This window comes from Fusarium odoratissimum, assembly GCF_000260195.1.
Source record: "Fusarium odoratissimum NRRL 54006 unplaced genomic scaffold supercont1.6, whole genome shotgun sequence".
NCBI lineage: Eukaryota > Fungi > Ascomycota > Sordariomycetes > Hypocreales > Nectriaceae > Fusarium > Fusarium odoratissimum.
The window spans coordinates 1,666,185-1,678,797 of NW_022158692.1; the positions used below are offsets into that span (position 1 = coordinate 1,666,185).

The window sequence follows — 12,613 nt, forward strand, 5'->3', positions numbered from 1 at the left end:
AAGGCGTGGATTAGGTATTCTCATCAGGAGTGTCACCACATGGAAGTACTCAGAAGCACCACGGCAAGTTCCAGCCCAATCTAGGCTCTGACAAGCAATGAGCAACACAGAAACTTGCTCTCTTCGGGGTGCTGAGAGTTCCCCCCCTCAGGGAACCTGGCTCCTGGTCCATCATCCCACGGCAGTGGAGCAGTGCAACAGCAGGGGATGCACAGGGTTCACAATCCAGACAAGACTTAAACCTGATTCAGATAAGCGTCCATGCGGGTCTTTTCATGAGTCGATGTTTACTGTAAGTCCGATAGTTCTGTTCTTACCTTGTGCCTTTGTCGAGCTGGAATCCTGTTATCGCATGCCAAGAAAAGGCAATACGACAATAGAGATTTCGCGTTAAGCATAATTGTTTGTCACTCATGTATCGGCATTGTTGTTACTCAAAAGAGCGAAGACTCTTTGACTACGGTTACCCCCGTCTTCCTTGTGTCATGGGTGTAAGTTACATATCTCCACATCGTCGGAGAGAAAAAAACGGTCGATGAAGTTGGCTTCTACTATTACATGCGGAATTGGGTACTGATACGACAAGGATGGCCTCGCCGTTGTCGTATGTACGGATAGACTTGTTCCTACTGCAACTCACTTATCAATCGTCGACTCATCAAATTCTAGTCAGTGTCTAGGTCTCACATCTTGAAGCGGCCCGTCCCCTCTACCCTTTGACCCAAGCCCCAAGTTAACAAGTTAGAGGCAATTAATCAAAGCCCTCCCGCCATGTCAAATTCTTTAGTGCAACCCAAATGTCAGTGATTCCAATTGGAAACTCTTCCTGCTCTCCGCATAGTTCATAGTCTAGTACATGTCTGCCTATCAACATTTCGGCAGTTAAAAAAAATAGTATGATGCAAAAACAACTAAAAATCCTCACCCCCGGATAACCTTTCCCTTGTCCCTTATCCGGCAGGTCGGTTCACATTGGGCATCGACAAAAAAAAAAGTCAAACCCTCCCCAGTCTAGGATCGTCCCGCCGTGATCCCATTCGCTGGAGACTCCGTAGAGTGAAAGAACTTCACCACGTATCACACAAACTGTTGCCTCTTGTTATGCGCTGTCAGAGTTTCCCGGGACGCATTAGACTGTCGGCCCGGCGCCGCGGAGTTTAGCCTCTCCCCGACCCGCTGGCTTGGACTTGGTGTCTGTCCGAGACTGCGTTTGCGTCTGCGTCTGTGTGTTGGCGTTGTCTCTGCATTTGCATATGATACCGGGCCTTTGGGAAGATACCCCCTGAATTTTGGCTTGATTTTTCTTTTTGCCTGCCCCAGTTGGTGATGCATCATGCAGGAGAACGCGTCATTAATTGTGGCCATTGGACACGCATTGTTGCATTTTGTCCTGATTGTGTTCCTGCAGTTACAAGGGGAGCTTATTGGTTGCTGAGAGAGCTTTGATGATCCAGAGTTGAGTTGTTCTCAAAGCTGATGATAGTAAGCCAATGCCATGGTGTCCAGCTTGACTTACAGATAAGCCAGCGATAGTTGTTGCCGTCATCTTGATTGCTACGTGGTCTAACCCATACGGTAGACGCACAAGCATGTATTCCCGATAAATTAGGTATATATTCAAGATTCTTTCAATCTAAGTGATTGAATTTGCAGCCCCAGCTTCCGGACTTCGTCTAGTCATCAGCCCCCTTGTAAGTGGTATCTATGTCTTTGATCTTCTGTCTGTTCTATTGTCAAAATGCATTTAAAAAGGAATAAGTCCCGCAAAAAGAATGGCTGTTCGTTAAGTGGTAATTTGATAACCGCCGCCGTTATTTTGATGTAGCCCACTTGTATCCTCACCGTTCTGTTGTGTTTCTCGACAACCACCACTCATATCATCCTTTTTGTGCTGTTCCGGCAGCTTGCCCTGTCGTATGTCTTGGGACTCAAGTGGTTCATCGCGCATTGATCGCGCATCATCCGGAACCATCTCGCCGTCGCTCACCGTAGGAAACGGCGTGAGAACATGGCTGATGTCTCCCCACCAAGTCTCTCCGAACTGCGTGAACCAATCGACTGTAATCTTGAGGCCCTCATCAATCGACACTTTCTGTTCCCAACCAAGCCTCTTTAGTTTGGTGCCATCAACTGCATACCGACGGTCATTAAAGGGTCTGTCCCGAGTGTACTTGATCCACTTGCGGAGCTGCTCCGGGGTATCGTGTGGTATCCTCATTCGGTCGAGCAGCATCCCGCAGAGCTCTAGATTGGATACTTCGTCTTGTGAACCGACGTTGTAAATCTGGCCAATTTGACCTTTGTGGAGAATCGTGTCAAACGCATCAGCTGCGTCGCCAGCGTAGAGATATCGCCGGGTAGGCGTGCCGTCTCCGTGCAGAACCAGTGGCCGCTGACGGTTAAGAAGACATGTAAACTTGGGGATAATTTCTAAGAACGGTTAGAATCTTAGGCATGCATCATGCAACAAGCAGCTTTCTGACTCACTCTCCGGATATTGATGAGGACCGTATACGTTGTTACTCCGCACAATGATGGCAGGTAATTTGAAACTCTTCTGGTAAGACTGCACTAACATCTCAGCTGCCGCCTTGCTGGCAGCATATGGATTTGTGGGAGCCAATATGCTCGTCTCAAGAAGGTCGTCGTCGTCTTCTTTAACTTCACCGTATACTTCATCAGTCGATACATGAATGAAGCGGCCAATGCCAACCTTCTTGGCGCTTTCAAGGAGAACATGAGTTCCGTAGACGTTTGTGTGTGTAAAGCCATAAGAGTTGCCAAAGCTCAGGTCCACATGTGACTGGGCGGCAAAGTGTAGAACTGTATCAATATTGTATCGCTCCATACAGTCAACGACCTCAGCTGGATTGGTGATATCGCCATGATAGAAGGTAAAGTTGGAGGATTCACTTAGGACGCCTGTGTTGTTGAGAGCAGCGCAGTAGTCTAGCTTGTCGAATGAGACAATGTTATAGGCATGTGGATATGTCAAAGTGAGATGGCGGACGACCCAGCAAGCGCTTGAAATAAACCGTCAGTGGAGCAGAGCTTGGCGTTGCAGGACGTCACTCACATGAAGCCAGCGCCGCCTGTAATCATCATGTTTTTAACATCGGAGCGAGGCTCAAATTTGGTTGTGCCAATGAGCACAGGGGCATGCTTCCATATGTCGCTTTGTTTGCTGTGGTTATTTATCCCAACTAGATATATCGGTTAGTCTATAGCTCGACCATTCGCTTATATAGCTTGCTCGGATGACGAGATGTCAAGTTGGGTGGCTTACCACTGGCGTCACCGTTAGTTCGCGGTTGATCAGAGGAGGCCGTCATATTCGTCGTAGGATATTTGAGTCTGCCTATTTGAAGCAGGGTGTATCAGAGCATTGACTTTGACTTTGATGGCAGAGTCTCTGCTGTTATGCAGACAAATTTGCCTGCGTCATGAACAGCCAGGATTTTAATTGTCGCAAACCACCCGCGGGTGATGGGTCATGGGTAGACAGGGACAGGGGATATGTAAGGGGCAATCCCTCGGCTCAGAAGCAATGAAGGGAGATCTTTGACAAAGAGATTTGGTCTAGAATACGAATAAGTTATCTTGTGTAGCACTGTTGAGGTTTTTCGTTAATAGTTTTCAGCAACTAAATCGAGTTAAAGGGGCAAATCACACAGAACACGAAGAGACGTTGAATTCTAGCGTGGTTTGTCCAATGCAGCACAGTTAAACTTGTAACGCCACCTCACTAATTGAGTCAAACCACTGATGAGATGTGGCGCTGGTTCCTGGAAAGGAACGTTGCGCCACAGCTCAAGTCCTAAAAATGTTGTGATATGGGAGGTCGCCGGTTGACAAGGGAGTTGCAAACACAAAGATGCATGCCGATCTTACTCAAGATCCCATGACTATATTGGATGTTCTCCAAGACCCCAGTTGTTCTGTTTATATACTTTGGTTCCCTGTTGTTCCTCATTTGCTGTTTTTTGCCTGTCAAGCGAAGGGAAGGACGATTAACGTTCTATCACCGTTTTTCGACGGTAGACCCGCAGATGTATGGATGTAAACACTTCACTTAAAGCCAAGCTTATTGAATGTCAACAAGCTCGCTTCAATTAATGGCTCCCTCACTACCTACTAATCTAGCTAATATCGCTCCACAACCTCAACGATTCCTATCCAGCTTTCGGGCAAGCATCATTAGCTGTGCCTTTACCACGATAGGTGCACTGCTTCGGGATAATTAGGTGATCACACAAAGTAACGTTACTTGCGTCCTCGAACAGACAGCAGTCACGCTTTGAACATAAATGACTGTATTGACCATCGACGGGGCGCTAATGTCCTCTAACTTGAGGTCTGTTATACATTGGGGAAAAGAGAGGATTCGATCCCTCTTGAAGTGGACTTGCATCGTTGGGCTTCCCCCTCTACTTCTTTTGAAGTCCGTTATTAACCATCATGAGCAGAGCGTGGCTTTCGACTCTCCGCTTAACCCTTGCTTCTGTAACGATGGTCGGGAGAGATCTTCCGCTTTATCAACATCGTTCCCAACGATATGCGATATTCTTATATTCCCGCAACTACCAGCATATCGAATGATTTCCCCTCACCAATAATCCCAAAGTGACTTGATGCACTGTGGCAGTGGAGCATCTATCATCGTCAAGACTTCGACCTGATCACGGATATGATATCCTGAAAGGGCTACGTCAACCAGGGTCAAGGCTCCCACTCCGAGTCCACGCCATTCGTGGACTTTAAGGGATGGGCTCGATTGACATCCTGACCAGTTAGTTCTCAAGCGCATAGTCGAAGAGCAGGGTCTGAAGACTAAAGCGCCTCCTTATATCCGTATAACCGTTTTGATACTCATGGCCAGGACTTTCTACCGTCCACTGCCCAGGGACATGACTTCCGGCTTTCAACCCTGGTGCCCATTCATTTATAGGCTCAGCCAGAATAAACATTCATAATATCGTGCTGCGAAGGAACGTGAGGCTAGGTAAATCACCTTGAGAAGTAGACATGCTCAGCCAATGGCAAGAACATAACCTGGAGCACTCAATTACCTACCTAAGGTAGCCATATCTATTGCCCATGGAAGAAATGCTTCTTTGCCCATCTTCACGAGTCTAGAAGCTTATAATTCACACCCATGATAATAGATATGTATTTAAAGCCCATGAATTCCCGAGGTTGGGAAGCGTGTGTTGCTCGGATCATGGGAGGGTATGAACTCATGCAGAAGCCCTATCTTCAGCTCCTTGAGGCACTGCGGGGGAGCCGGCGGGTGTGGCAGTTATAGAATCGGCATCTCTCAGAGGGGCTGGAGGTGAAGGCATGGGAGTTGGCATTTGATCCAATATATGCTCTTTTACCTTGTTGGTCACCTTGAGAATCATAGCCGTGAGAAGGAATTCTGGGCTTTTACCTGCAGAATCATTGGTCACATTCTGGAATTCAACAGGATGTTGCGAGCGACTTCGTATGTAGTCTTCGTAATCTGCCTGTAGCTCGTCCATAGGTCCGCGTACAAGTTTCTTGATAAGGAGGAAGAACGTCCTGAGCTGGATGCGGATGTAACACCCAGATAAACTTAACCCTGCAAGGAAGATGATGTGATCCTCATCGAACAGGTCCCGCATCGCGGGCGGGTCTTCGCATATAATCCTCTTGGTGAAGAAAAAGAACATCCTGAACCGCGGGTAGGGCGGGTCGACGGATGCCATTTTGTCTGTTTAGTGAAACTGATTGTGAAGATAGAAACGAAGAGAAATGCTGCTTGGAGTGATGATAAGCAAGTGATCATGAACGATGATAGTACTCTGTGAGTTGTTGATGAAGGAGAAGACTCTTACCTATACTTAAGACGGTCCTTAGGTTAGGTAATTACCTGTATTGAGCAGATTCATGAGTGCTGTTTTATTTCGAAAAAATAGCATCTGGGTTAGAAAGTACCTACTAGGTCTTGAGATATGGAAACCACTGTCCTTACTACCTCGGAGGTCACTACCGACCATCGTCAAACATTGAGCAACTGTCTCCTTAATAGGCAATGCACTCGTCAAAGTGTTTTCCTTGAATGCTACTTCCGCGAGAGCACTTGTATCGTACACGGGTATTGCCACCTTAGTACCTAAGGTAAGGTAAGGGAAGCAGTACTCCCCTAGGCCTTCCACGAAATCAAGATATCATGAACAGGACACAGTGAAGTCACTTGATACGAAGCGACACCTCATTGATCATGCCACTCACCTATGCGCCTCTTCTTGAATTTTTGGGTTAAAGAACATGCTACACAAAATTGGGCAGGAAAAAGGAATGGCAGCGGTCAGGAGCTTGAAATGAAATGTCTTCGTTATCTTTGTACTGTACTGTATTGTATTGTATTGCCGGCTCAAGTTCAAGAACGCCAAGCGCCATGACTACCAACCCACTATTAGAGAAACAATTATAGGTTGAACCTCTTGCGATCCTTCTCCATCTTGGCCTTCCACTCCCACTGTGCCGCATCATCACCCTCACTTCCAGCTCTTCCAATACCCTTGTCAACTCTCCTCAACTTGAGGGTGAAGCGGGGACCAAGCTCCTGGAGGCCAGCGCGGATGCCCTCCACACCCTTAACCTCCTTTCCATCGGCACCGACGATGCTCTTTTCTGTCTGTCGCTTTTCTCGGAAAACGTAACGATGTCGTCGCACAAAGATATAATCTCGCTGGTTGTGGAGCGTAGTGACTTGGCGACCTTGGAACTCGGGCTTAGGGGGAAATAAGGTCATAAACAGCTTGGCTGTCAACAGGCCAAGTGGTGTCTTGAAATTGTTAAGAAGCAGTTCAGGGTAGTGATTTGTTGGGTTTCCATGGCCTGGGAGCTTTTTGCCTTCGATCCAATTTGTGATGGAGAAATGAAAAGTCGGGCCGGAAGGAAGGTGTACAACCGTGAGACCTGTAGGTTTTTTGGAGTCCTCCTTAAGGAGAATTACAGCTGTGTGCTCTCGATTTGAGGCGTACTTGCAGATCTCTCGGAGCGAATACTTATGGCCGTACCGATGGGCCGACCGGGGGACGTAAGAGCTGTTGGGGAAGAACTCGCAGAGAACATGGGCCTGTTCGTGGAGAGTAGAGTTGATGGACGTTGTGACCAGAATCTTGGGCTCAGGAGCCGGTATGTCGGTGAAAAGAGACGGAAACTTTAGGGCCAGTGATGTTGGCGTCAAGTCAAGGTTTGTGCTTGTTGTGGATGGGGCAACACTGTTATCTCGCTGTGCACGGCGTTGACGCTTCTTTTCCAGTGCAGCCTGTCGCTCTTCGTCCATCTCCTCATCCGAAGCCAACATACTGTCAACATCATCATCCTCGTCCAGCTCTTCCTCAGCGCGCATAGCAGCCTCATGAGCCGCCTGTTCAGCTGCTTCAGCCTCTTCAATGCGGCGGCGCTTTAGTTTCTCGAGGTCCACCTGCACACCAAGACTGTCATCGTCGATATCATCCCATACTCGCTTTGAGTCGATCGTTGCAGGTTTGCGCTTAGCTAGCCGGGCTGCCTTGAGCTCGGGGTCCTTTGCTTCTTCCCTACGGCGGCGGTGTCGTTCCTCATGTCTCTCCTTGTTCTGGTGCTTCTTGTACTGGACGAAGAGCTCCTTTCGTTTGAGCCTATTGGAAGACTTGAGCGCCTGAACAGGCGGCTTTGTGAAACCCATTTGTGGCGATTTGACGGAGTAGATCGAGTTGAGTAGCAGACACGGTAGAAACACTGCGGCTGGGAAATAATTTGGTAGAGGGGCATTTCTGCCCGGCAGAAAAGTCCAACTTTTTGGCGGTGAGTGATCATCTCGTCCAATCAGTGAGTGCGATTTCTTGTCGGCCCCACAAGACCTTGTCGACTTTCGCAGAAATCGACAAGACAGAAGACGACAAAACCTTCAGGAGGCGTATTTATCTCGTGCCATAAACTGGAAAGAATACAGAAAAATGGCACAAAACGGCACAAAGCGAAGAAAGATCGCTCATGATTCTGCCGATCATGAGACTCAGGATCAGAATGACTCAAGAAGCGCTCAGAAGTCTTTCTTTAAGAACGCTTCAAATTGGAATCTCGAACAAGACTATGAGACGCGCCCACGCAAAGGCAAGAAGCAAAAAGAGAGCAACAGGCTCCCCATCAAGACAGCCGATGGTCGAATTGAGCAAGCTGAAGGTCAAGACGATGAGACGGCGTCAATTGAGAGCGACACTGAATGGCTAGAAGGCCGCCAGGATGAAGCGGAGGAGGAGCCTGAGGAGGAAGAGGAAGAAGAAAAGGAGCCTGAGATCCCAGAGCCTCAGCAGATTCTCGCAGCACAGGAAGAGCTAGCAAAGATTGCTATGCAAATGAACGAGAACCCAGAGGAACACGTCGGCGCATTCAAGGCCCTCGCCAAGATCGGACAATCTAAGATTATTGTCATCCAGATGCTTGCCCTCATGACCCAAATGTCTGTCTATAAGGATGTTATTCCTGGATACCGTATACGTCCCCAGACTGACAACGGACCCAAAGAAAAGCTATCCAAGGAAGTGCGCACACTGCGACAGTATGAACAAGCTCTCGTTTCTGGATATCAGAACTACATCAAGGAGCTTGCTCGATGCTCCAAGCTTGAGGTCAGGGCTGCAAAGGGCGGGCAGAGTTTGGCTACCATCGCTATCACTTGTGCCTGCACTCTCGTCACATCGGTTCCACACTTCAACTTCCGCATAGATTTGCTCAAGATTCTTGTTACGAAGCTCAGCCGGCGCAAGATTAATCAAGATGGCGTCAAGTGTTTAGAGGCCCTTCAGACGCTTTTCAAGGAGGATGAAGAAGGGCGGCCGACAAATGATGCGGTGGCTTTACTTTCCAAGATGATGAAGGCTCGCGAGTTCCAGGTCGATGAGAGTGTCGTGAACCTCTTCCTAAGCCTGCGTCTCCTCTCCGAATTCTCGGGTAAGGCATCCAGAGACCATGTCGAGAATGATGATGCAACACTCAAGAGGAAAAAGAAGGAATTTAGAACCAAGCGGCATCGAAAGGCGCTTAAGGAACAGAAGGCTTTGGATAAGGACATGGCCAACGCTGATGCATCAGTCAGTCACGAGGAGCGTGATCGTATGCAGTCCGAGACGCTCAAGCTTGTGTTTGCAACCTACTTCCGTATTCTCAAGCTACGCATGCCTCATCTTATGGGTGCTGTTCTTGAAGGTCTTGCCAAGTACGCCCATCTCATCAACCAGGATTTCTTTGGCGATCTGTTGGAAGCACTCAAGGATCTTATCCGACACAGCGAAGAAGATGCCACTGAGGGTCCCGGTGATGAGGAGGGTAATGAGGATGAAGAAGGCGATGATGATATCCCCATTCGCAACCTAACCCGCGAGGCTCTTCTGTGTACCGTTACAGCATACGCCCTGCTCGAAGGCCAAGACGCTCACAACTCGCGCAACGATCTTCATCTCGACCTCGCCTTCTTTACAACACATCTCTTTAAGTCCCTTCTCACACTCTCAACAAACCCCGATGTCGAGCTGACACGCCCCGCCAACACAACCAACGCAACCACCAAGATCAATGTCCAGACCACAACAGTTCTTCTCCTCCGAGCACTGACGGGTATTCTTCTTCCGCCCTGGAACATTCGATCCGTGCCACCTATGCGACTAGCCGCCTTTTCCAAGCAGCTCATGACAGCAGCACTTCAGCTCCCTGACAAGTCGTGCCAGGCTGTTTTGGTTCTTCTCAGCGACGTAGCGCACACGCACTCGAAGAAGGTCCGTAGTCTATGGAATACTGAGGAGCGCAAGGGAGATGGTCGATATAATCCTGTGAGCGATAGTGTTGAAGGTAGCAACCCGTTTACAGCAACGGTGTGGGAGGGCGAACTGTTAAGGAAGCATTACTCACCTAAAGTCAGAGAGGGTGTCAAGATACTAGAGAAGGGTATGTCCGAGTAGATGGTTTGATGACTGAATACATCAGCGCTGTGCACTTAATTTTGGAATTCAATTCCCACCTATTTAAGAATCATCGAGTAGTTCATGGATTGATAACCAATATATGTTTTACACTCACGTGTATTTTTCTACTGTCTTCTGGTATCAAAAACCAACTATGGGCTTGATTTACATGGCTACATAGAATTAGACGCTCTAGCATCAGTTGAGACGCGTCGGTTCTTGTGCCCTTCGACAATCCTATCCGGAACCTGTGCATACCATATCCTTGCTTCCCTTACTTAGCCCACATAGATGCACCAAGGCCCTTAGTAGGCTTTCTTGGGGCACGAACTACCTCCTCATTGTCGTCAGCAGTGCGCAGGGGCAGCTCGGTCGAGAAGGTGTCATTGAAAGGTGACTTGGCCATGAGTTGACTGGTAGGAGGGCCGGTGATCAAGAGACCATTGGAAAGATGGGCAACAGGCGTCGCGGTGACCATAATAAGGCCAGCAGAACCAAATGTCTTTGTCGAGGCTTGCTGCGTGTCCTCATTACCGTCCAAATCAATTGCCGCTGGAGTCGCATACTGGGCAGGCATGGAAGTGGCTGACGGCGCATGCAGCAATCTGGGCACAAAACCAGGTGCCTGCGGGCGAAGCCCGTGAGACTCTTGTGGACCTTGAAATTCCTTGAAGGCAACGAGATCTTTGGCCTGCATAGATTCGGATTTGGCCTCTGTGAGAGGTTGAATAGAGTCAAGCTTAGTATGCTCCGAAGAAGTTTGCAGATCAGCGAGATCATCATACGTAAGGCCAGACATCCAGCGTTGATGATCGAGAGAGGCAGTTACAGGTACCTTCTCTGCAGCCTCAGACTTAAGCTCAATCTGAACTTCCTCTAAGGTAATAAGATCTTCGACCTGTGCAGGTTCGCCTCTAGTCACAGTAGGAGTTTGATTAGAGTCGAGCTTAGCCTGCTGTGAGGAAGTTTGCGGAGCAGCGGGACGAAGAACAGTAGACTCAGTCATCTCAGCCTGAGATATAGATACAGAGGGAGTCGAATTAGTAATGAAACTGGCAGCCGATTTGTATGCGGCAGCAATGTCCGCTTTCCCGCTGTTGTTGCGACGCTTGACTATGCAGTCAGGGGGGAGAACACCCATCTTTGCATTTACCTTAAGTTCCAAAAGTTTGTCAGGTGAGTACTTCAAAGGTTCGGCGGTCCTGGAATCATGTATAGCTACCCCTTTCGCTTGGCAATCAGAAACGCCGCCGTCCGATTCATCGTCTGACTTTTGGTTTTGGAATAGCTCCCAAAGACTCTTCTTTTTCGACTCTCTACCAGAAGGATTGATATTCTGAGCTGGCGTCTGGGGATGATCAGCCGTTCCTGCTGTCGAAGCATTGATAGAAGCTTGGCATGAATCAGTGGTCAAGCCACAGAGGAGATCAAGATTGCTGACTCTTTCAGGGGCCTTTGAAACAGTGGGAGGATTGGTAGATGTGGCGTGAGCCCCAGCTTTCTCGCTCTGCCCCTGGATGAAATTGGAATCTGGCTTGGGAGCCTCCAGAATCACGGCTGCAGTAGACGGAAGCTTGACCACAGGCTTCTCACTTTCTTTCTGAGCGGGACTGGATGACACCTCCTTTGCCTTAGGAACAGTGGACGCAGTGGATGGAACCTCGGCCTCCACCTTATGGTCTTGACCCTTGACAAAATTGGAAGACAGCTTGGGAGTTGCATCTCTTCGACCAAGGAAATCAGAAGCTGACGAGCCCAGAATAGCTCCAGCTTTACGATCAAGAGGGTTAGGTAGAAGGGTCGGCGTATAGAACCGATCTTTTGTTGACGGAGTAGTAGAACCGCTTGGGGTTACAGGTGCTGGGCGCGCAGCTTGCATCGATGGGCCTTGAAACAATAAGTTAGTCTAATTGGTTAACGAAACGATTTGTTGGGCTTGGTGCGAAGTTTTTCTCAACTCAGGATTGGGCTTTCCCGAGCCTAAGTAGGATGAGAGTCAAAGTCTAGGTACTGACCTGCTCGTTTCTTGGGGATGTTGCTTTGACCCTTGGCCCCGGATTTGGATTTGAACAACAGTTGCAGTGCCTTAGCATCTGACACTTTGCTAGGGTCTTGATACCCTCTGTCACTCATGGTTGCTGTGGCCGGTGTAACAACAAGACTCCAGGAGTGTGCGTGGGAGACGGTTTAGCGGCCACTGCAATGAGACCGTGTCAGCTGAGAGATAATAGAAATGAGGCAATCATTCATGCTATAGACCTTTGACAGTGCGACTCACGATGGTATTGAGATTTCAGTCGGAACCAGCAACAACTGTGCGGCGAAGATTGGGGTCTGGCTATACTGGATAGGCGAAAGTTCTGAACTATTCACTATTAATCAACCGAAGGATGGCATTAACATGCGTGTATCACGACGCAGGCGGATGCTCGACGACAGTGATGTGATCTCTGGAAGACTCGGAGGGAATAGCGACTTGCCTTTGATCTAGAGAAGGGACGCGCTGAGCTTCTGCTGGCCCCAGCCAGCAGAGGAGGGAAAGAAAGAAAGAAAGAAAGAAAACAAGAGGCGAGTCTTCTTGATGAGGACCTTACTTGATAGTCTATACCTTGGTTTATGAAGACATGCGGGGAAAAAAGGGA

At 48.6% G+C, this 12,613-nt stretch overlaps 6 protein-coding genes across 9 annotated transcripts; 2 read left to right on the top strand and 4 right to left on the bottom strand.

The window, feature by feature from the left end:
• Window positions 1-1,318: 1,318 nt before the first annotated feature.
• FOIG_05218 (dTDP-glucose 4,6-dehydratase) lies at window positions 1,319-3,701 on the bottom strand. Of its 3 annotated transcripts, XM_031203729.1 has the most exons (4): window positions 3,287-3,701; window positions 3,077-3,203; window positions 2,488-3,023; window positions 1,319-2,430 (listed from the first exon to the last, which is right to left on the bottom strand). In XM_031203729.1, the coding sequence occupies exons 1-4, from the start codon at window positions 3,330-3,332 to the stop codon at window positions 1,784-1,786; spliced, it is 1,356 nt and encodes a 451-aa protein (XP_031067308.1). In that variant the 5' UTR covers window positions 3,333-3,701; the 3' UTR covers window positions 1,319-1,783. The 3 variants fall into 3 exon arrangements, with proteins under 3 accessions (XP_031067308.1, XP_031067310.1, XP_031067309.1); XM_031203731.1 differs by having other exon boundaries at window positions 2,488-3,203; XM_031203730.1 differs by lacking the exon at window positions 3,287-3,701 and having other exon boundaries at window positions 3,077-3,252.
• A 168-nt stretch (window positions 3,702-3,869) lies between these two features.
• FOIG_05219 (uncharacterized protein) lies at window positions 3,870-5,097 on the top strand. Of its 2 annotated transcripts, XM_031203733.1 has the most exons (2): window positions 3,870-4,412; window positions 4,467-5,097. In XM_031203733.1, the coding sequence occupies exons 1-2, from the start codon at window positions 4,308-4,310 to the stop codon at window positions 4,614-4,616; spliced, it is 255 nt and encodes an 84-aa protein (XP_031067312.1). In that variant the 5' UTR covers window positions 3,870-4,307; the 3' UTR covers window positions 4,617-5,097. The 2 variants fall into 2 exon arrangements, with proteins under 2 accessions (XP_031067312.1, XP_031067311.1); XM_031203732.1 differs by having other exon boundaries at window positions 3,870-5,097.
• An 82-nt stretch (window positions 5,098-5,179) lies between these two features.
• Window positions 5,180-5,729, bottom strand: FOIG_05220 (uncharacterized protein; the record flags this gene model as incomplete). The annotated part of the gene is made up of 2 exons (XM_031203734.1): window positions 5,180-5,371; window positions 5,432-5,729. 2 exons carry the CDS (start codon window positions 5,727-5,729, stop codon window positions 5,238-5,240), a joined length of 432 nt encoding a protein of 143 aa, XP_031067313.1. The 3' UTR covers window positions 5,180-5,237.
• Window positions 5,730-6,327: 598 nt separating this feature from the next.
• FOIG_05221 (uncharacterized protein) lies at window positions 6,328-7,767 on the bottom strand. Its single transcript, XM_031203735.1, has one exon. It carries the CDS (start codon window positions 7,697-7,699, stop codon window positions 6,452-6,454), a length of 1,248 nt encoding a protein of 415 aa, XP_031067314.1. The 5' UTR covers window positions 7,700-7,767; the 3' UTR covers window positions 6,328-6,451.
• Window positions 7,768-7,890: 123 nt separating this feature from the next.
• Window positions 7,891-10,102, top strand: FOIG_05222 (uncharacterized protein). Its single transcript, XM_031203736.1, has one exon. The coding sequence runs from the start codon at window positions 7,971-7,973 to the stop codon at window positions 9,966-9,968; it is 1,998 nt and encodes a 665-aa protein (XP_031067315.1). The 5' UTR covers window positions 7,891-7,970; the 3' UTR covers window positions 9,969-10,102.
• Window positions 10,103-10,245: 143 nt separating this feature from the next.
• Window positions 10,246-12,104, bottom strand: FOIG_05223 (uncharacterized protein; the record flags this gene model as incomplete). Its single annotated transcript, XM_031203737.1, has 2 exons — window positions 10,246-11,858; window positions 11,987-12,104. The coding sequence occupies 2 exons, from the start codon at window positions 12,102-12,104 to the stop codon at window positions 10,246-10,248; spliced, it is 1,731 nt and encodes a 576-aa protein (XP_031067316.1).
• Between the last annotated feature and the right edge of the window lie 509 nt (window positions 12,105-12,613).

What these genes read in the sequence shown, in the direction of transcription:
- FOIG_05219 (XM_031203732.1), top strand. Translation starts at nt 4,308, where the DNA reads ATGACTGTATTGACCATCGACGGGGCGCTAATGTCCTCTAACTTGAGG.
- FOIG_05218 (XM_031203729.1), bottom strand. Translation starts at nt 3,332, where the DNA reads ATGACGGCCTCCTCTGATCAACCGCGAACTAACGGTGACGCCAGTG. An exon ending in ACAGGCGGCGCTGGCTTCAT is followed by an intron (nt 3,024 to 3,076) that starts GTGAGTGACGTC and finishes GTTTATTTCAAG; the next exon opens with CGCTTGCTGGGTCGTCCGCC. An exon ending in TCCTCATCAATATCCGGAGA is followed by an intron (nt 2,431 to 2,487) that starts GTGAGTCAGAAA and finishes AACCGTTCTTAG; the next exon opens with AAATTATCCCCAAGTTTACA.
- FOIG_05222 (XM_031203736.1), top strand. Translation starts at nt 7,971, where the DNA reads ATGGCACAAAACGGCACAAAGCGAAGAAAGATCGCTCATGATTCTGCC.
- FOIG_05221 (XM_031203735.1), bottom strand. Translation starts at nt 7,699, where the DNA reads ATGGGTTTCACAAAGCCGCCTGTTCAGGCGCTCAAGTCTTCCAATAGG.